Source organism: Anser brachyrhynchus (assembly GCF_964034855.1).
Source record: "Anser brachyrhynchus genome assembly, chromosome: 20".
Lineage (NCBI taxonomy): Eukaryota > Metazoa > Chordata > Aves > Anseriformes > Anatidae > Anser > Anser brachyrhynchus.
In genome coordinates this window covers 6,022,861-6,041,996 of record NC_137713.1, presented here as the reverse complement: position 1 = coordinate 6,041,996, position 19,136 = coordinate 6,022,861, and the positions used below count along the sequence as shown (strand labels likewise).

Here is a 19,136-nt window from a genome sequence, read left to right as displayed (position 1 = left end):
TCCCCTCTCTTCTAGCTGGGGATCTGCTGGGCTGGCCGAGAGGAGGCCGCCCACGTCCTGGGATCTGAGCAAGCAGAGACCCCACGTTCACAGATCCACCAGCAGCCCCTCCTGCTCCTCCGGCTCGCTGCTGGCAGGGAGCTTTCACTGAGCACACCGGTCATGCTGACCTTCTGCTTTGCAAAAGCACATTTTCCCAGCGAGGGGAGCTCTGACTGAGGCAAGCTGCTCCCACAGCTGGGAAGCAGAGAGTCAGCGCGCAGGAGCTCACGCCAAATACCTTACCCCTAAGGACAGAGGGCTGCGAGCCGACCTTTGAGTGAGCAGCACCTGCTGGCATTGCTACAGAGGGCTTGAATATTGCATTAGCTGCCGCAACGAGCGCTTCCCACCCCCTTGCAGCAGCCAGCCCCTGGCAGAGAAACCCCAGCCCCGCGTGGCATCCCCACGCCCGCCGTGTCCGCGAGCGCTGGAGGAGGTGGGCAGATGCTGCAGGAAACACACGGCCTCGGTGCCGGAGGAAAGAGTTGGTAGATTTTGCAAGGCACCAGCGAGCAAGCCTGTGCTTTCTACAGGAAGCACTGCACTTACTCACCGGTCACATGGCGCCTCGCAGGAGGAAGGGTAAGCCCTGAGAATCTAGCAAGTTCCCGCAGGGACACTTTGTCAGCCTGCAATCCCTCTGCTTTTACATTAAATGCGGGCTAACCGTAGCAGGGCCCAGCCCGTTTGCTCAGCAGGTGAGATGCCGTAACGCCATTTTTGTGTTAAATTGTGTTAAACACACAAACCTGCATGCCGGCACCTCCTGACATAGAAAGCTGACCCGAAATACGGCGGTTTTACGTTCCTGACCTCAGGGGGGCTTGGTGCTGCTGCTCAGGGCAATTCTCTACCCTGAAACAGCCACAACTTCCCAGGGAAAGAGCCGGATTTCGGTAGAGCACATCAGTCCTTCATGATGACAGGAGGAAGCAGCAAGGCCAAGCGCTCACCGTGCGCTGAGACACCCTGCTGCAACGCATGGGAGGGGGGCACAGCCCAGGAGCTTCTCCTCCTTGCCCTCGGGCTGCCCTGAATACTCACACCACTCATTTTACCACCCTTGGTGTACTGCAGGGCTTGCTGAGCAGGTGCCAGCTCTTTCAGATGAGCTTTAAGCAGCTGGGGTGGAAGAGCCCGGCTCATCTCAAGCCAGAGGTGTGCTTCCATCCCCACCCAAGGGTGCTCAGCCACCCTGTTCTCTCCCGGTGACAGTGACCCCAAAGAAACCTGGCTTCTTGTAGCCACCACCAAGCGCACACCGAGCACAGCAGCTTTTAATCAGAATGAAGGACGCTGTGACAACAGATTTTTTTCCGCTTAGGTGCCAAAATTCGGTAGCGGCCCTGCTGTGGGCACCCAGCCTGTTGAAACCGTGCAGCCTTATTTCAGCACAAGGCCATTTCCCCTCGGCACAGGTGCCCAGCACCCTGCTCCGCCCCAGCAGCCCCGCACCCTGCGGGAGAGGCCACCTCCAGCAGCGCGGAGGCTCCCAGGAGTCCCCGCTGGGCTCACCCACGGACATTTCACCCAGCACCGAGGCACGGGGCGAGATGCACTGGGGAAAGGGTGACTGGGGAGCTGTGTAAGGCCAAAGGAGTCTCCATCGCCACAGAGCAGCTTCCAGGTACCCTTCAGGGGTTCTTCTCCACCTCCTGCCCAACAGAGAAGCAGAGCCTGGACCACTGATGAACCAAAAAGGTTTCATCCAGACCCCTCCCGGGCTTCCACCCCGACTCCGCACGCAGCTCAGGCAGGGAGGGCACAGCACAGCAGTGCCCAGCCCGCACCCCAAATACCTGAGGCCCCGGTGCTGCCCCGGGGGCTGGCAGCAGGCGGGCACCCAGCGCGGGGTGGCCGTTCCCGAGCAGCCATCTGGGGCCGTGCGTGACTCGGCCCTGAGTCAGCCGCTGCGTGCAGCCCGGCCCCCGGCACACCCAGCCACGAAAGGGCAGCGCGAGCCAGCCCCAGCCCGCTGCCGGGCTTCTTGCGAGGGTAATCTTGCTGCCGTGCCACTCCTACGGCACGACTCCGCAGGTCAGCCCCGCGTGGCATCAGCCAGGGACAGCTCCGATGCCACCACCCCTCCCTGCCACCCCCCCGGGGACAGCTCGCGGTCTGCAGCCGCCACCAGGCAGGTCCCGAGCCCGGGCATCCCGCAGGTAACAAACTCCCTACCAACGAGCTGTTGAGGAAAACAGAAAGTTTAATGTCTCTTTCAAAGCCTTCTCCAGCCGTCCCAGTTAAACGCCACCCCGCCGGCAGGCGGGGACCCCGCTCCCCGTTGTACAGCCCCGTTACAGCTCCCCGTTTCACAGCCCCGCAGCTCCTCCAGCCGCGGCTCTGCCTGGATGCTGCAGGGCGCGCTCTTCATCCCCGCCCTCCTCAGCCTCAGCTCTCAGAGGGGGTCAATCCTCAGGACGCTGCTGATTTACTCATCCCGGTCCCTCGGGGCACAGGTGCAGCTGATGTGCGGCGCCTCGGTGACGAGAAGAGAGGGGCTACATTCAACAGTTCTTCAACTGGCAGCTTTAGCTACTAGAAGAGGACATAAAGCTTGCCACTGAAGAACTGGTGCTGGGTAGCCAGGAGCAGGGCAGCGGGGCGGCAGCTGGGGGAGGAAGAAAGGCATCAGAAACGGGACCAACACCGCAGGGACGCCGCCCAGCCCAGCCCCTCCTCTCACTCATCCCAAGACCCCGATCCCCCTCATGTCACCTTCACTCAGGGAGGGGACATCCCAGGGCCTCCCCAAGCCCCAGGGGACGCAGAGGCAGCTCCGAGCTCCCCCAGTCCCTCCTCTCCCCCACCCCAGAGCCCTGATCTGCCACCTTCACTCAGGGAGGGGACATCCCAGGGTCTCCCCCAGCCCCAGGGGACACAGAGACAGCTCCGAGCTCCCCCCATCCCTCCCCTCTCCGGAGACGGGAGCTGCAGCAGCTCCGGCACCCGCAGCCAGCCCCCCACACCACGCGGGGACCCAAGGCCATTCCCCGCCGGGAACCGAGCGATAAGGGAAACCCCGCTCCCGCCGCACCCGCAACGGGCGGCGAGGACGGAGCCGCCGCAGGGGCTCGGCCGCCACCGCGGGGCCGGGGACGACGGGGCCCGGTGGCAGCAGGTACAGGTTACGGCATTCCCCGGCCGCTCACCTCAGGCATCCGGGCGCTGGCAGGGTCCCACCTGGCCGGGGGCCAGCCGCCGCCGCCTGCCAAGGAAGACACTTCGTCAGCCCGCCGCCGCCGCCGCCGAGCGCGCCCGGGGAATTCGGGGAGCGCAGGAGCCCTTCGGCGGCCCTCCCTGGGAGCCCCGGCCGCCCCCCCCCCGTTCTCTCTTCCTCCCCTCCCCTTTATATTGGGGGAAAAAAAAAAAATAAAATCCCTTTTTTCTGCTGCCCCCGGAGCCTGTCAGCGCCTCCCCGGCTGCGGGGCCGGTTTTTGGGACTCTCCCAAGCGCTCGCGGACCTCCCAAGCAGGCGGCCCAGATTTGGGGGGGGGGGGAAAACAGCGTGAATTTGGGGTCGGGACCACCCGGGGAACGCACCCCGCTCCCCCTTAAGCATCCTCCCGCCGCCTCCCACATTTGACACCCCCCCCCCAAAAAAAAACCACCATTTTGGGGCTCCCGGCTGAGCCCCACGGGTGCGGGAGCCCCACGGGTGGGGGTCTTGGGGGGCGCTCACCGGGTTGGGGGGGGGGAGGCGGCGGGGCCGGGGGGCGGCGGGGCCCGGCGGGGATGCCGCACATTCCTGGCGTGCCGGGTACATCTGGTCCGGATTCCAGCGCCGGTCCCGGCCCTGCTCCACCCCCGCCGGGGCCGTGAATCAGCACCGGGAAGGGGAAAACGGGGCGGGGGGGGTAAGAAAAGGAGGGGGAGGCCGGTACCGGCGTTACCGGGGAAGGGGCACGGGGGTCGTGCCGTTCCCCCATCCCCCCCCCCCCAAGACCGACAGAGACTCCCGGCGCCGTGAGGGCCCCCAGGGGAGCTCGGCTGGGCCCCCCCCGGTACTAAACCCCGCTGTGCCCCCCGTGGAGCCCCCCGCCCGGTTGTACCGGGCCGCCCCCCCCCTCCCCAGCGCCCCCCCCCCTTACCGGTACCGGCACCCCAACGGGTTTTCCCCCCTCCCCCCCCCAGCCCCACGGTAAAGCCGGTGCCTCCCCCCCCCCAGCATCCCGACGACCCCCCCCCCCGCCTTCTCCTCCTCCTCCTCCGTTCCCCGGGATGCTCCGCTCCGTGCCCGCCGCCACCACCGGCCCCCGGGGCAAAGTCTGCCCCGCCCGGCCCCGGACTGAAGGTCACCCCCGGGGCCGGCCACAGCCCGGTACGGACCGGCCCCGCCCGCTGCCCCTCCCGCCCCACCGGGACCCCCAGTACTGGGCACGGCGCCCCGGTACCGGCACCGACACCCCCACCCCCCGTAACCCCCCTTCCGTTAAACCCCACCGGGGGGTAACGAGGCGGCCCCCGCGGAGCCCGGTGCGGGACGGGACGGGACGGAGCGGAGCCCTCCCGCCTCCCCCCCCCCCCGGGAGAAGGTCACCTTCCCGGTACGGCACCGGGGGGCACCGGGCGGGCACCGGGGGCTCCCTAAAAACCCAGCCCCGGCGCGGACCCACCTGCGTGGCGCGGAGAGACCCGGTCCCGGTGCCCCCGGCCCGGCCCAGTCCGGCCCCGCCGCCTCCCCCCCCCCCTCGCCCCGGCTCCGCCGCCGCCGCCGCCGCCTCGGCCGGGCCCGGCCCGCGGAGCCATGACGCAGCCACCCACCGGCCCCGCCCCCGCCCCATCACCGCCCGGCCCCGCCCCTCTCCCGCCGCCCCCGCCCCCCAGCCAATAGGAGGCCGGCTCTGCCCGCCGCTCGGCCAATCGGCACGGAGAGCCGGCTCTCCGCCCCGCCCGCCCGGCTCGCGGTCGGTGCCGGCCGGCCCGGCGGTTGCCTAGGAAACGGGCGGGTCCGCCCGCCCGCCGCGGGGCACGCTGGGAGTTGTAGTGCGGCGCGGCGCTCCCGGCATGCCCCGCGTGCTGTGAGTTGGCATTTTCCAGAGGGCGAAGAGTCGGCGGGGGAGGGGAGAGGGGAGGGGGCTTAAAGGGCCCGGCGCTGCTCGGCCCCCGCGGGGCGCGGCGCTGGCCTGCCCCGGCCGCCCCCTCCCTCCGTGCCGGGGCGGCGCCTTTAAGGGCTGGCGCCGGCCGATTCCCAGAAGTTGCCCCAAGTCGGCAGCCAATCACAAGTGAGCGCCGGGGGCCGCCAGCCAATGGGAGCGCGGCGGGGGCGGGGCGGCGCGAACCCGCCTGACCCCGCGGCTTGGCAGCGCGGCGCGATGACTGGACAAGTTCTTTAAAGGGGCCGCGCCCCCCCCGCGGGGCGACCCGAGGAAGGCCGGGATCTGGCGCCTGCCGCGACCCCGCGGGAGGCCCCGGAGCCCTCCCCCATTTCTAGTCCCGGCCGCCGCCAGGCGCCGAGCCGGGTCCGGGCAGTGCGGGCAGAGCGGCACGGCCCCTTTAAGGCCGTCCCCTGCCCTTCGCCCCAGTAACAGCTGATTGCAGCGCGCGGGGGGGCGGCGGGCCAATGGGCTGCCTGCACGTCCCGCCCACGTGACTCCCACGCGCTGCACGCGGCGCTGCCCGGCGGGAGCCTCCCGCCGCCTTAAAGGGGCCGCGCGGGGCGGAGGGGAGAGGGGAGCCGGGACCGGCTGCGGGGCTGCTCCCGGTACCCGGGACGGCCTCCACGGGGCGGGAGGGGGCTGCGGGGCCCTGCGCGGCTCGGGGGGCGCCGGAACCAGGCAGCGCCCGGCTGCTCCGCTCGGGGCTGCTCCGCCCCTCGCCTCACAGCGTTCCCCTGCACCCAGCGCACGGGGCTACCGAAGGGGACCGGGCCCTGACCCGCTGAACGCCTGCGGGGAGCCCAGGGGCGGCCTCGCCCCGAGTCGCCCCCCCTTCACTCACCTCCCGCCGGTGGGGTCCACACGGGGCCTCCCCCTGAGCGCGGGGCCCCCTTTAAGGCCGGCTGCCTCGGCGGCGCGGCCGGCTCCAGCTGACAGCCCGGGGGCGCCGGTGACGTCACGGTGACCTCAGCCAACCGCGTCACGCCGGCCGCCTGCCCTTATATGGACGGGCTCTTGCGCAACACCCCCCCCTTACCCCCTCCAACCCCCTCCCCCGCCCCCCCCGTTCCTCCCCCCCCTCCCGCCCCCCCCCCCCCCCGGTGGCGGCCGCTGGGGGGAGCCCGGCCCCGGCCCGAGCCTGCGGGGGGGGGGGGGGGGGGGCGCGGGGCCTTCCTCCTCCCCCCCCCCTCCTCTTCCTCCTCCTGCTCTCAGCAGCAGCAGCACCGGGGGAGCCCCGTTGTGTGCTGTCCCGTCCCCCCCCACCCCCCCCCCCGGTGCGGCGGCCGCATGTGACCGCCGTCACCTGACCAACATGGCCGGGGCCGCCCGCCGCCGCCGCTGAGCCCGCTGCCGCCGCCAGGTAACGCCGGGACCGGCGGCAGCGGGGCCCCCCCGGTCCCCGTACCCCCCCCCCATCCCCGTACCCCCCACACCGGGTCCGTGGCCCCGGTCCCCCTGCGGTCTCCCCACCCCCCCCCGGTCCCCCCGTGCCCCCCCCCCGGATGGTGGAGGGCCCCCCCCAGGGTTTGGGGGTTCTTTGGGGTTCGGGGTTTGAGCTCCCCCCCCCCCCGGGGCTCGCTGTGCCGCCTCTCCCCGCTCGGCCCCATCCCAAAGGGCCCGGGGAGTGCTCGGTGCTGCGGGCAGGCTGCTGTGGGCCTCCCCCCCCCGTGCCCCCTGCCACCGGCACTGCGGCTGACGAGGTCCCATTGTACCCCCCTGAGCCCCCCTCTGTCCCCTCTCAGTCCCCTCCACCCCTTCTTGGTCCCCTTCTGTCCTCTCTCGGTCCCTCGCATCCCCTCTTGGCCCCCATCCACCCCCCCCTCCAGTCCCCTTCCATCCCTTCTTGGTCCCCCTCCATCCTCCCTGCATCCCCTCTCAGTCCCCTCAATCCCCCCCCCAGTCCCCTTCCATCCCCTCTCAGTCCCTTCCATCCCCTCTTGGTTCCCCTCCATCCCTTCACAGCTCCCTCCATCCCCTCTCGGTCCCTTCCATCTGGTCCCCTTCCATCCCCTGTGTCCCCTCCATCCCCTCCCGGTCCCCTCCATCCCTCCTCAGCCCCTCCAGATGTGCTCTTAGTCCAAATCCCTCCAAGCAGCTGGGGGACAAGAGGGAACCAAGGGGCGCTGGGGGCTCACGGGGGGGATTTTGGGCTCCGTGGGGACGGTGCCACGCTCACCCCCCGCTCACCCCCAGCCTTCCCGGGCTGCTTTCCCTCTCCCAGCAGGAGCCGATAATGGAGGGCTTCCTCCGGAGCGTGGAGAAGGACCTGAACATCGACCGCCGGCAGCTGGCGGCCGCCGCCGAGGGGACGCACGTCACGGCGCTGGTCCCGCAGAAATGGCTGGGCAGCCTGAAGGAGCGCCGCGTGCTGCCCGGCCTGTGCCCGCGGCCCGAGGGGCTGAGCGAGGTGGAGGTGAGGACCTTCCTGCAGCGCTCCGTGCAGAAGCTGCCGGCGGGCTGGACGCGGGTGGAGATCCACGGGCTGAGGAAGGAGCGTCTGGCGCAGCCCCTGCGCGTCCCACCCGCCGCCGCCGTTGAGGCCCGAAACGGCAGCCCCGAGACGCTGCACGGCTTCATGCACCGCGTCGCCTCGCAGAACTACCGCAACCTGTGGTGCCGGGCTCACGGCCGCTACGTGCGGCCGTACCGGCACGCTCACGCGCCGCCCGCCGTGCTGGCCCTCGACGCCCTCCGGGCTGCCCTGCAGAAGGCGTACGGCTGCCCCGTCCTCCCGGTGGGCAAGAACGTGCCCGGTGCTTCCCCCGCCAAGGAGAGCGCTGCGAGGGGGAGCCCCTCCTGCCCCAACGTGCTGCAGGCCGAGGCTCTGCTGGAGTCGGCCGAGATGCTGTATGTCATCTACCCGTACGTGCAGTACTGCCTGCACGACATCGTGACTTTCAGCCCGGCGAAGCTCACCAACAGCCACGCCAAGATCCTCTTCCTCCTCTTCCACGTGCTGCAGGCCATGAGGGCCTGTCACCAAGCGGGGCTGGCTTGCGGCGCCTTCTCCCTGCACGACGTGGCCGTGGATGAGAAGCTCTGCAGCCGGCTCCGGGTGAACTTCAGAGAGTACGAGGGACCCAGGAAGGAAGAAGGGAACGCGGAGGCCGGGCTGGAACGACTGAGCGAGCAAAGCGGCGCTGGGGCACGAGAGGAGGCGGCGAGGTGCTCCACCTGCCAGAAGGACCTCCGGGACCTGGTGTTGCAGTGGGTACACGGGCGGGTTAGCAACTTCGACTACCTAATGCGTTTAAACAGTTTGGCTGGGAGGAGAATGGGAGACCCCAACTACCACCCGGTTCTTCCCTGGGTGGTGGACTTCACTACCAAAAACGGCAAGTTCAGGGACCTGAGGAAATCCAAATTCCGCCTCAACAAGGGAGACAAGCAGCTGGACTTCACCTACGAGATGACCAAGCAGGCGTTCGTTGCTGGCGGGTCAAGCGGGGAGCAGCTCCACGTCCCCCATCACATCTCCGACGTCCTCTCAGATATCACCTACTACGTGTACACGGCTCGGAGGACGCCCAAGTCAGTGCTGTGCTGCCACGTGAGGTCCCAGTGGGAGCCCAACGAGTACCCGGCCAGCATGGAGCGCATGCAGAGCTGGACCCCGGACGAGTGCATCCCGGAGTTTTATACCGACCCCTCCATCTTCCGATCCATCCACCCGGACATGCCCGACCTGGACGTGCCGTCGTGGTGCAGCTCCTACGAGGAGTTCATCGAAGTCCACCGCATGCTGCTGGAGAGTCGGGAGGTCTCTCAGGACCTCCACCACTGGATCGATCTCACTTTCGGGTACAAGCTGCTGGGGAAGGACGCTGTCAAGGAGAAGAACGTCTGCCTCCACCTGGTAGACAACCACACGCACCTGACCACCTACGGGGTGGTGCAGCTCTTCGACCAGCCCCACCCCAGGCGCATGGTGGGACCTGCCTACACGCCCGCTGAAGCTCCGGCCATCGCTCGGCCCCTGCTCCAGAACATCAGGGAGGCCGTGGTTTTGGAGGACATCCAGGGCCCGGTGACGGATGCAGTTAACGGGCTGGTCCTGGAGGCTACTCCCAGCGAAACCACCTGGGCCGGCGAGAAATCCGCCGCTGGTGAGGATGATTTAGAGCAAGGCACGGAGGCCCTGGATTCGATTTCCGCGCCTAGCAGAGCTCCCGATCAGCCCTGCCCCGCCGTGCCTCCAGCACAGCCCGCCGCCCTCCCTGCTTATTCTTCTGAAGGCAAGGCCTCGGGGGTCCGACCCCTCCGCCGGAGCAAGGCGGGCGCTGTGGACCAGGCCGACAGGGATGACATGAAGATCTCCCTTCCCGAAGGCTTCAATCCGCTCCAGGCCTTGGAAGAACTGGAGAAGCTGGACAATTTCTTGGTGAAAGGCTTGAGCAGTGAGATGCAGCTGATGGAGCAGCCCTGGGAGGAGCCGCTGCTGGGTCTCTCGGACCTCTTCCAGAGGGACATGCAGGCGTTGGGCATTCTGGTGGCTGAGATAATATTTGCGCCGAGGATTCGCCCTTCGAAGCCTGATGCGTCCCTCTTGGAGCGGTTCCTGATGGTGCGCAACCTGTGCCGCTACCATCCCAAGGAGATCCCGGCCCCGCTCCAGCACGTGCTGCACGTCCTGCTGCAGCTGAGCGTGCCCGTGGAGAAGCTGCTGAAGACCAGGCTGGGCAAGGGCACGGTGCAGCTCTTTGAGTACAAACCCATCTCCCAGGGCCTGCCCCCGCCGTGTCCCACGCAGCTCCTCAGTCCCTTCAGCTCGATCGTCCCCTTCCCCACCTACTTCCCAGCTCTGCACAAATTCATCTTCACCTACCAGGCGAAGAAGGTGGAGGATGAAGGTGAGGGCCGGGAGCTCGTTTTCCAGCTGTGGCAGCAGCTGGAGGGGATCCTTTCCGAAATCACTCCTGAAGGCCTGGAGATTCTCCTGCCCTTCATATTATCCCTGATGTCCGAGGAGAACACTGCTGTCTACGCAGCATGGTATCTCTTTGAGCCTATAGCTAAATCCCTCGGCCCGAAAAATGCCAATAAATACCTGCTCAAGCCATTGATCGGAGCGTACGAGACCCCCTGCTACCGCCACGGCAGGTTCTACCTGTACACGGACTGCTTCGTGGCCCAGCTGATCGTGCGCCTGGGCTTGCAGTCCTTCCTCCTCAACCTGCTGCCGCACATCCTGCAGATCCTCGTCGGCATCGAGAGCTCGCGGGAGGAGAGCAAATCCCTCCTCGGCGCGGCTGAAGACGACGAGAGCGGAGCGGGCAGCCCGGTGTCGTGCGTGTTCGGGGAGGAGATCAAAATGGACGTGGAGCACGGCTCTGCCGCCCTCGACCTCCTCGACTACACCTCCGGCGTCAGCTTCCACGACCAGGCCTACCTGCCCGAGGGCGAGGACTTCCAGAGCGGCCTCTACGTCGGGGAGTCCCTGCAGCCGCAGGAGCAGGAGCTGCTCAGCCTGGGGCGGCTGAGCGACAAGAGCAGCGCCAGCGAGGTGTCGCTGGGAGAGGACAGACCCGCCGACGGGGACTCGCAGAAGGACAAGAGCAGCCTGAAGTCCGTGGACAGCAGCCAGGACCTGAAGCAGAGCGAGGAGTCGGAGGAGGAGGAAGAGGAGCACGAGGACGAGGAGCACGAGGACGCTGCGGTCGACGCGGAGCTGGCGGTGGCCGTGGATGCTGGCGCCGCTGTGGACGCTGGCACCTCCGTGGATGTCACCCTGGCTGATGACAGCAGCGAGCCAGAGGACGGAGAGGGAGAGGAGCTGCCGGACCACTCGGATGACAAAGAGCAGACGATACTCCTGGGTAAGGCCCTGCTAGGGTTTGGCCTTTCTGCTGGGTGTGGCAAATACCCAGAAAAGCAGCGAGTGGGAGAAGGGGGGAGCCAGACCTGCCGCGGAGAAGTGGATCCAGATTTGGGGGTGTCTCTTGTCCTTTCTCAGGGACGGTGATGAAACCATCCTAAAAGGTCCGATCCCACTGAAGTGTGTGGACCTGGCACGGCTGCGGGGAGGAGGTTTGGGGTGAAAGCACGGCTTTCCGCAGTTTGCCAACAAACCAGAGACCCGTGGCTGCCTGCGGGGAGGGCAGGGTCTGGGAAGCGGCGGGCGATAGCTAATCTGCGCCGCGCCAGGCTCTGTCCTTGCGACTGTTTGTTGTTTTGCAGACACAGCCTGTAAGATGGTGAGGTGGCTCTCGGCCAAGCTGGGCCCCACCGTCACGTCCCGCTTCATCGCCAGGAACCTGCTCCGTCTGCTCACCTCCTGCTACGTCGGTAAGGTCTGCTCCTCACACCCCGGGGTCCCGGGGTGGGCTCTGCCCCAGAGCTGGGCGCCTCGTGGCTTGGGCATAGCCTGCTGCTTCAGCCCGTGGTGTTGTCTCCGGGCAGGCCCCACCAGGCAGCAGTTTGTACCGAGCAGTGATGAGAACGGTCCCCTGAGTACGGGAAATATCTACCAGAAGCGGCCGGTCCTGGGAGATCAGGTGTCCAAGCCGGTGCTGGCCTGTCTTGTGCACGTGGCGTACCTGTACGGAGAGCCTGTCCTCACCTACCAGTACCTGCCCTACATCAGCTACCTGGTTAGTACTGACTTCTCCTCCTCTTCTCGTCTGGGTCAGGGTGGGAGCTCTGTCCAGGCATCCGAGGAGGGGAGAGGATGCACAGAAAATGTGCTCCAGCCTCCTTCGTGAGAGTTGTGCTCAGCTGAACTCCCCCTGGGGCAGCGTGGGCTGAGCAGCTCTCGCTGTGTCGGAGCGTGCGGGAGCCTTGGCTGGGAAAGGGCTGCGCTGGTGCAGCCAGGAGCGATGCTTTGACCCCCCGCCACGAGCTCCAGACCGCTTCCAGCCGAGGACACGGCTGTGCACGTGGGCTTTGCTGTTCAGCAAGCCCAGGCCACCACGGATCTGCACCGAATTGCAGGCTGCTGCAGCCCTTCCTTCCCCATTTCAGCGGTGGGCTTTCCCCGCCAGACCTTTTGCTGGCACCCAGAGAAAAGTATTCTCTTCTGCTTTGCAGGGCGAGCAGGCTGAGACGGAGCTGGCGTGGGGTGGGACTGTGATAATGGGCAGACGGACTGCAGCGGGATTGTTGGGGCGAGTGGTTTTACAGGGGGATAGGCAGGGGAGATGTCAAAGGAGTTTTTTTCAACCGTATAAAAAAGCACTGGCAAGACTTAGAAACTTTTCGTTTTGAAATTCTTAGCTGAGTAGCAAGAAGAAAGTGTGTGTGTAATGCAGCTGGTTGGAAAAACAAACCATTTTTCATCTTTTTTTTGAATGGTTTAAACAGGCTTATTTTTCATATTGCTCCTTTTTAGCAGTTATAAACACTTGGGTTACTGATTGTTGTTCAAATGGAAAACTTCAATGGCTTTCTGATCATTTAAACGTAGAGGGAAGGAGGCCACAGCTGCTCATTTAAAGAAAACAAAAAAAAGCGCTGTCAGTTTTTCCAGCGTGGAAGGGGAGATTTTTGATGGGGGGGGGAAAGAAAAAAAAAAATCCTGTTTTTCAGCAAAATCGCTCTCCACCCAACTGCGATCGTGGCTCCAGCTGTTCTGCTTTGCTGTGCTCAAGTTGTTGCTTGGGGGTGATGGGGAGATGAATGCTCCTGTGAATAGCATTTGGCAACCTGATATAAAAGTGCTGAAAGCGGAGGGTCACAAATAGGGTAAAGTGAGTCCTTCCCGGAGGATTTGGCAGAGCAGCTATTTTGCGAGGGGAAGAGCCTCTGTGATGAGCTGGAAGATGGCAGGTGTACAAGAAATATAGTGGAAACCGGGACTTGTTTGTGGGTTTTGTTATTGACTCTCTTTTCTTGGGTGTTTGGTTTGTCTAGGAGTTAGGAAAGAGAATCTAGACGAACCTTTCAGTCTTGCTGCTGGCACTGTGAACTATTTGGCGGTGCTGTAACCGTCATGGGTACGTTCTCAGCAAAAAAGGATGCGCTCCTCTGCCTCGAGAAGTTGTTAGCAGCTGGATTTCTCGAAGTTGGCAGGTTTGCCCAGGCTTTGTGCCTTGGATATTTCATGCAAGGACAGTTCCTCAGCAGTCTGCGCATCCAGGCATAACGTGGCATAAGATGAAGGCACTGATTCTTGCTGCAAGATGCTTGTCCTAAGTTTTCCCTCCTCCTGTGCTGCTGAAGGATGTGGTGCCCGGGCTGGTGATGCTCTGGGCCAGTTCATGATTGTCTGTCTCCCCTCTTGAGTTTCTCAGCTGCCAGGAGCATTCTGCAGGGATACGTGCTCCATAAGACGTGCACAATTTGGGGCTGTCCACTTCTCTCCAGGCTCCTATTTGTCCTTGCATCTGTCCTTTGGTTCAGGCACATCCCTCGAGCGCCAGACTTGTGTCGCTGCTCAGGTTCCTCTCCCGCAGGCTGTGGCTGGTGCTGGGTTTTGAGGCTGAGCTCAGGCGATCCTGGGATCACCCTCGATGTGTCCTGCTGGGGACGCAGTGGCCCGGGCACGTAAAGGGCCCCGGCACTGGAGGACTCCTTTTGCAGGTCGCACCCGGCGGTGGGTCCGGCGGCGGGCGGCTGAACAGCCGGAAGGAAGCAGGGCTGCTGGCCGCGGTGACGCTGACGCAGAAGATCGTGGTGTGTCTGTCGGACACCACACTCATGGACATCCTCCCCAAAATCAGCCAGGAGGTGCTGCTGCCGGTGCTGGGCTTCCTCACTTCACTGGCCGTCGGGTAAGCGCTGCAGCCCGCGGTGTCTTCAGCCACAGCTTGCACAATGCAAAATCTGGGGTGTTCTGTGAGGGTCTGATGATTTTTGGGATTGTGGGGCCGTTCCTATCCAGATGTGCACATCCTTGTACTGGTCTGCAGTGTGTGTGTAGAGCTTGTGCTGCTCGAGACCTTCTGATAATGCCTGAAAACACGAGACAAGGCAGGAGGCGGGAAGCAGAGGAGGGGAAAAGGGATATGTGTAGGACAAGCTGGTAATGGATGCCCTCTTCAGTTTCCCCAGTGGTGCCCAGGCCCGTATCGTCCTGTGCGTTAAGACAATCAGCCTCATTGCCTTGATCTGCCTGCGGATCGGGCAGGAGATGGTGCAGCAGCATCTGAGCGACACGGTGAGGAACTTCTTTGGGGCGTTCTCGCTGCTGCAGGAGCTGCAGGACCAGGTCAGTGATGTGCGAGAGGTGCTCCTGCCTTCGGCCCCGTGCGCAGCCGCAGGAGTGTGGTGGGCACACCTGCATACACCAGCACCGGTGTCAGCAGCGCCCAGCCCAGGCTGTGTGTGTGTAATTACGTGGTGAGAGCGTCTGATCTCGGGAATCTTGCTGTTTTCTCCTGTCCAGGGATTGACGGCGGAGTCGCTGAGCAGCTGCGAGGTGCCAGTGATGGAGGTGCCCCTCTCGGACGGGAAGCTGCTGGCCCTGGATCCGGCAGTGCTGATGGAGTTACAGAAGGTGTTTAACCCTGAGATGGCCTACATCACCTACATCCCCTTCTCTTGCTTGCTAGGTACGGCTTGGCTCCCTTCTCCTGGGCTTTGCGAGAGCTCCTCGCTCTGTGCATGCGTGTGTGACCTCAATTCAAGAGAAATCAGAGGGCATAGACCTGTCGGGGGAAACTCAGCTTCTGCGTGGTGGCTTGGTCTGCTTGTGGTGTCGGGAGCCCACCAGGACTTCAGGCTGCTTTGGCTGGGAACGGCATGTGGCTGCCTTGGGGGGTGTTGTGTTCACAGCCCGGAGCTGCCCCCCGTTCTGTCGCTGATGGTAGGGGATGAAGGCGAGGAAATCCCTTCCCTGGGAGCCGTGCTGTCTCTTTTCAGGCGATGTCATCCGGACGGTTGTGCCCAACTACTTGCTGGTTGAGAAGCTGGCCAGCCTCTACCTGGAAAACGTGAACCCAAAGAGCCTGCAGGCGGTTAGCCTCGAGCAAGCACCGAGCGCGGCGGGCTCAGACCAGGACACGCGAGGGTCCGAGCTGCTCCCTAGCCACCACGAGGACAGCCACTCCGGCACTTTTGGCAGCGTGCTGGTGGGGAACCGCATCCAGGTTCCTGTGGACACGCAGCGGGAAGGCCTGGGCTTACTTCGCCTCGGTGCCGGCACCGATGGCTTTATTCCGAGCTCGTCCAGCGAGGAAAACGCTCTGAAGCACGACCTGCCTCGCAGCACCCACATGCTGTGCGGGAACTGGCTGGCCTACTGGCAGTACGAGATCGGGGTGAACCAACACGACCCCCGCTTCCACTTCCACCAGATCAAGCTGCAGAGTTTCTCAGGGCATTCGGGGGCCATCAAGTGCGTGGCGCCGCTTGGCAGCGAGGACTTCTTCCTCAGCGGCAGCAAGGACAAAACCGTCCGCCTCTGGCCCTTGTACAACTACGGGGATGGCACCAGCGAGGTGCCGCCGCGGTTCACCTACTCGGAGCACAAGAAGTCTGTTTTCTACGTGAGCCAGCTGGAGGCATCGCAGCACGTGGTGAGCTGCGACGGCACCGTGCACATCTGGGACCAGTTCACAGGTAAGAAGGGAAAGGGTAAGGGCTGGGGTGAACTGGTCCAGTCCTTAAAGACAGGACTATTGATTATTGAATGTTATATACTGAATATTATATACAAATTGTGATGGCTTTTGCTAAAAACTAGCACAGAGACTGGATATCTGCCGTGTAGCTTCTCCGTATGTTTACTGCTGTAACTTATCTGTCACGTTTTCACAGGCAAACTTCTCCGGACTTTCGACGAGTTAGACAACAAGGTCCCCATCACAGCTGTGACCACCATGCCACCTCCCTATCACAGCATCTCCGTGGCCAGCGCAGACTCCGTGCTGCGTTTCATTGACCACAGGAAGCCAGGACTGCAGGTAGGGAGCCTGTTGCTTTGCAAGCCAGCCTCCTTCAGGCTTGCCCATGGCCTCCATGTGCTTAGTAAAGCAATCCTGGCTGGTCCAAAGCCAGCTGTGATGACTCCACGGAAGCCAGCTGTGCCCCAAGGTCTCTTGTCCCCTAAATTCTGGATCCCCTAGACCTTTCGCCCCTTGGTAACTGGACTCTCTCTTGCAGCACGAGTTTCGCCTGGCCAGCGGGGTGAGCGCCGGGCTCATCCGCTGCTTGGCTGTCAGCCCTAGCGGGCGCAGCGTCATGGCTGGCTTCTCCTCTGGTTTCATTGTGCTGCTGGACACCAGGACCGGACTCATCATGCGGGGGTGGCCTGCCCACGAGGGAGACATCCTGCAGATCAAGGTGAGAGGTTCAGCTGGGGGCAGCGGGGGGCTGCTTCATGGGCCTTGCTGGTCCTTGGAGGTTGTGTAGAGCATCCTGACGTGCTGCTTGGCAAAGCTCACCTGCTCCATCCTTGGGGCTTTCCTCCAGCCCTTGCTGTGCCCTTAAGTGGCTGCTCAGGCTCTTCTGCCCTGTGGTTTGTGCTGCAGGCAGGTGCTCTCACTCCAGCCTGTGCCGAACGGAGATCTCAGCCCTCCCAAGTGTCAGGCCTGCCAAGCAGATCTGTGTCAGGGCAGGGAGTAGCCACATGTCCTGTGAAGAGGCGAATATTTTGCTTCTCCTCAGCGCTTTCAGCCCCTCTTGGAGAGTGTCGCTCTAATGAGTAACTCTTGTCCATATTTACCCATCCCCAGGGAGCAGCAATGGGGCTCCAGTGTCCTCGACCCAAACGCAGGTTAAGCAAAGTTCACTAGGGTGGGTTGTTTACCCTCTCACTAGCACTGCTAATAAGCTCTCCGGGCTTCTATCCTCAGCAGTGTTTTCTACTGAGAACTCCCCATTTCCTTGTCCCTGAGAAGGAAAATAACTTGGCAGGTGGTTTAACAGAGAGGGGAGACCACGTGGTAACCTCTCTACTCACTGCAGTAGTAGCAATGAATGATAGATAATGAATGAGTTGAGTATCAGCAGCTTGTTAAGAAGAGATGCAACCCATCTCTTGGACACTTTGCAGAGTGCTGGAGGAGGCCACCAGCTACCTGAGAGTCCTGTAGCTTGCGGTGTCCACCTTGGACGCCTTGTTAATGCTGTTCAGTACTGGCTGCTGCTTGGAAATGGCTGGGGCTGTCCTAGAGGATTGCACCGAGACCGTTGGACTATTGGCAGCTACCTGCTAGTCTCATTTCCAGGATGGGTTTGGGAATCTTTACTGCAACAGCGTTGGTTCACTGGCACTTCATCTCCAACAGGCTGCAGAGGGCAATGTGCTAATCAGCTCCTCTTCGGATCATTCCCTGACCGTCTGGAAGGAACTGGAGCAGAAACCTCTGCACCACTACAAATCTGCATCTGAACCCATCCACGCATTTGACCTCTACGGCAATGAGGTGGTCACGGGCACCGTGGCCAACAAGATCGGTGTCTACTCCATGCTGGAGTCCTCAGCTCTGCCCATCAGCACGACCAAGCTGAGCTCGGAGAATTTCCGGGGTACTCTGACCAGCCTGGCGGTGCTGCCCACAAAATGCCATCTCCTGCTAGGCTCGGACAACGGCGTGATACGCCTCCTGGCGTAGCAGCCCCAGCCCAGGAGCTTGTGGCCGTCCCACAGCTCTGGTTGTAGAGCTGAAAGCCGGCAGCGCCGCTCGCAGAAGAGGCAGAGTTAGGTGTTTCTGAACGGACGATGCAGGGGGGAGGTGTACTCGTCGTTAAGCACTTGGTAAAGCATCTCTAACCTCTATCTCTAAAAAAAAAAAAAGAAAAAAAAAAGAAAAGCCATAACTGAGAAACCTCCACTGCTGCTGGGAGAAATATTGGGTGTTGTAGGTCACTGTCACCCCTGCAGAGAGGCCTGGAGCTTTTTCTGTACCACGTGTGCCTGATCCCCAGGGGACTGTGAGCTGCCCTCCAGGGAAATGTGGACCATGGGTGTCCTCCCTCCTTCCATTACGGGGTAAGAGGTAGCCCTTGACACGAGTACAACAGTTTAGCTGACACGAATACAACAGTTTAGCTACTGCCATCTGCACTTACCCTTTGCACTCCGCTCCTGACCAACTGAACAGTCTTACTGGGATAGGGTAAGTGGGCACTGCTGCGTGGTGCCAGGCTTATCCTCCTCCTCTGGTCTGTGGGTTCGAGGCCCAGAGGATGCACTCTATTACCTTGAGGTTCTGCTGCCCACGTGCGAGCCTGTATGGGAGGAGGAGAGGTTAACTAGAGCACTCCTGTTGCCTTACTGGTTCCAGCGCAGAGTAGGAAGGCAGGTCAGCCAAGGCAGGAGCCCTGTATCTGCTGCACGGGTTCGTTTGGGAATGAGCTGCTGCAGAGGGATTGTTTGGGATGTGACCCTCTGGAGAGGCCAGAACTAGGTGCTTGCGTCAGGGTTTTTGCTTCTGGAGCAGAAAGGTGGGGATGGATTGTTGCTGGTTCCTGCCCCGGCAGCACTGCATCCCGTAATTATCAGCGGGGTGAGGAATGCTGCGTGCTGTGCGTTGGCAGAGTTTCTCAAGCAATTCCCTTTCTCATCCTCTCTCCCCTCCTTTGTGCCGATCAGACTCCTGGGGAAGACAGAGCAGCAGGAAGGTGCTCAGTTCTGCCCCTTCTCACCGTAGGGTCAGAACGTGGGGGCACAATCCAGCACACTCCCCTTCTGGCCTTCCCTTTGGGGCAGCACTGTTTGCTCCCACTCCTCTGTAACCCAAAGGTGAGGAGAATGCTCTTTGACCTGGCAGCAGGAGCAGTTGCCTCACTTCTCTTACAGCGCTTTTCCAATCCATCCTTCAGCCTAAGTCAGAGCCAGTACTGGGGGAGCGGGAAGCTTTCCTCTTGGGCAGAGGAGGAGCCTGCTGTGAGTTGTCCTGGAAGGGGAAAGGGCTTCCCCCAGCTGCCAGTCCGAGCCAGGGAGCTGGGCAGGCTGCCCAAGGCTTCCAGGAGGGTGGGGAGGTGAGCGCTTGGCCCTGGCTATCCTTCTGACCCAAGGGGAGCTCTCAGTCCCGCGTTGCCTATTAACCATTTGCAATAGATGTAAATATTTACTTCTAATAAACTCTTTGAAAGAGATGTGCAGAAGTGTGT

The 19,136-nt window shown here is 63.1% G+C and overlaps 1 protein-coding gene and 1 long non-coding RNA gene across 8 annotated transcripts; one reads left to right on the top strand and one right to left on the bottom strand.

Annotated features, from left to right (window-relative positions):
• Nucleotides 1–66: 66 nt before the first annotated feature.
• Nucleotides 67–6,242, bottom strand: LOC308180951. 5 transcript variants are annotated; one of them, XR_013941249.1, is made up of 5 exons: nt 4,659–4,819; nt 3,725–3,838; nt 3,195–3,250; nt 1,842–2,653; nt 67–1,727 (listed from the first exon to the last, which is right to left on the bottom strand). It is a non-coding gene; the product is annotated as an uncharacterized lncRNA (long non-coding RNA). The 5 variants fall into 5 exon arrangements; XR_013941250.1 differs by having other exon boundaries at nt 67–1,697; XR_013941247.1 differs by lacking the exon at nt 67–1,727 and having other exon boundaries at nt 2,229–2,653; nt 4,659–6,242.
• A 120-nt stretch (nt 6,243–6,362) lies between these two features.
• On the top strand, nt 6,363–19,121 carry WDR81 (WD repeat domain 81). 3 transcript variants are annotated; one of them, XM_080563396.1, is made up of 11 exons: nt 6,363–6,501; nt 7,363–10,957; nt 11,319–11,426; nt 11,541–11,731; nt 13,659–13,849; nt 14,121–14,286; nt 14,464–14,629; nt 14,940–15,638; nt 15,837–15,982; nt 16,182–16,361; nt 17,309–19,121. In XM_080563396.1, the coding sequence occupies exons 2-11, from the start codon at nt 7,375–7,377 to the stop codon at nt 17,633–17,635; spliced, it is 5,757 nt and encodes a 1,918-aa protein (XP_080419522.1). In that variant the 5' UTR covers nt 6,363–6,501; nt 7,363–7,374; the 3' UTR covers nt 17,636–19,121. The 3 variants fall into 3 exon arrangements, with proteins under 3 accessions (XP_080419522.1, XP_080419524.1, XP_080419523.1); XM_080563398.1 differs by having other exon boundaries at nt 6,368–6,501; nt 7,335–10,957; XM_080563397.1 differs by having other exon boundaries at nt 6,374–6,501; nt 7,366–10,957.
• The last annotated feature ends 15 nt before the right edge of the window (nt 19,122–19,136 follow it).

Coding starts and splice junctions, on each gene's coding strand:
- WDR81 (XM_080563396.1), top strand. CDS start 7,375: ATGGAGGGCTTCCTCCGGAGCGTGGAGAAGGACCTGAACATCGACCGC. Junction 11,732..13,658: donor TGCCCTACATCAGCTACCTG/GTTAGTACTGAC, acceptor CTCCTTTTGCAG/GTCGCACCCGGCGGTGGGTC. Junction 16,362..17,308: donor GAGACATCCTGCAGATCAAG/GTGAGAGGTTCA, acceptor CATCTCCAACAG/GCTGCAGAGGGCAATGTGCT.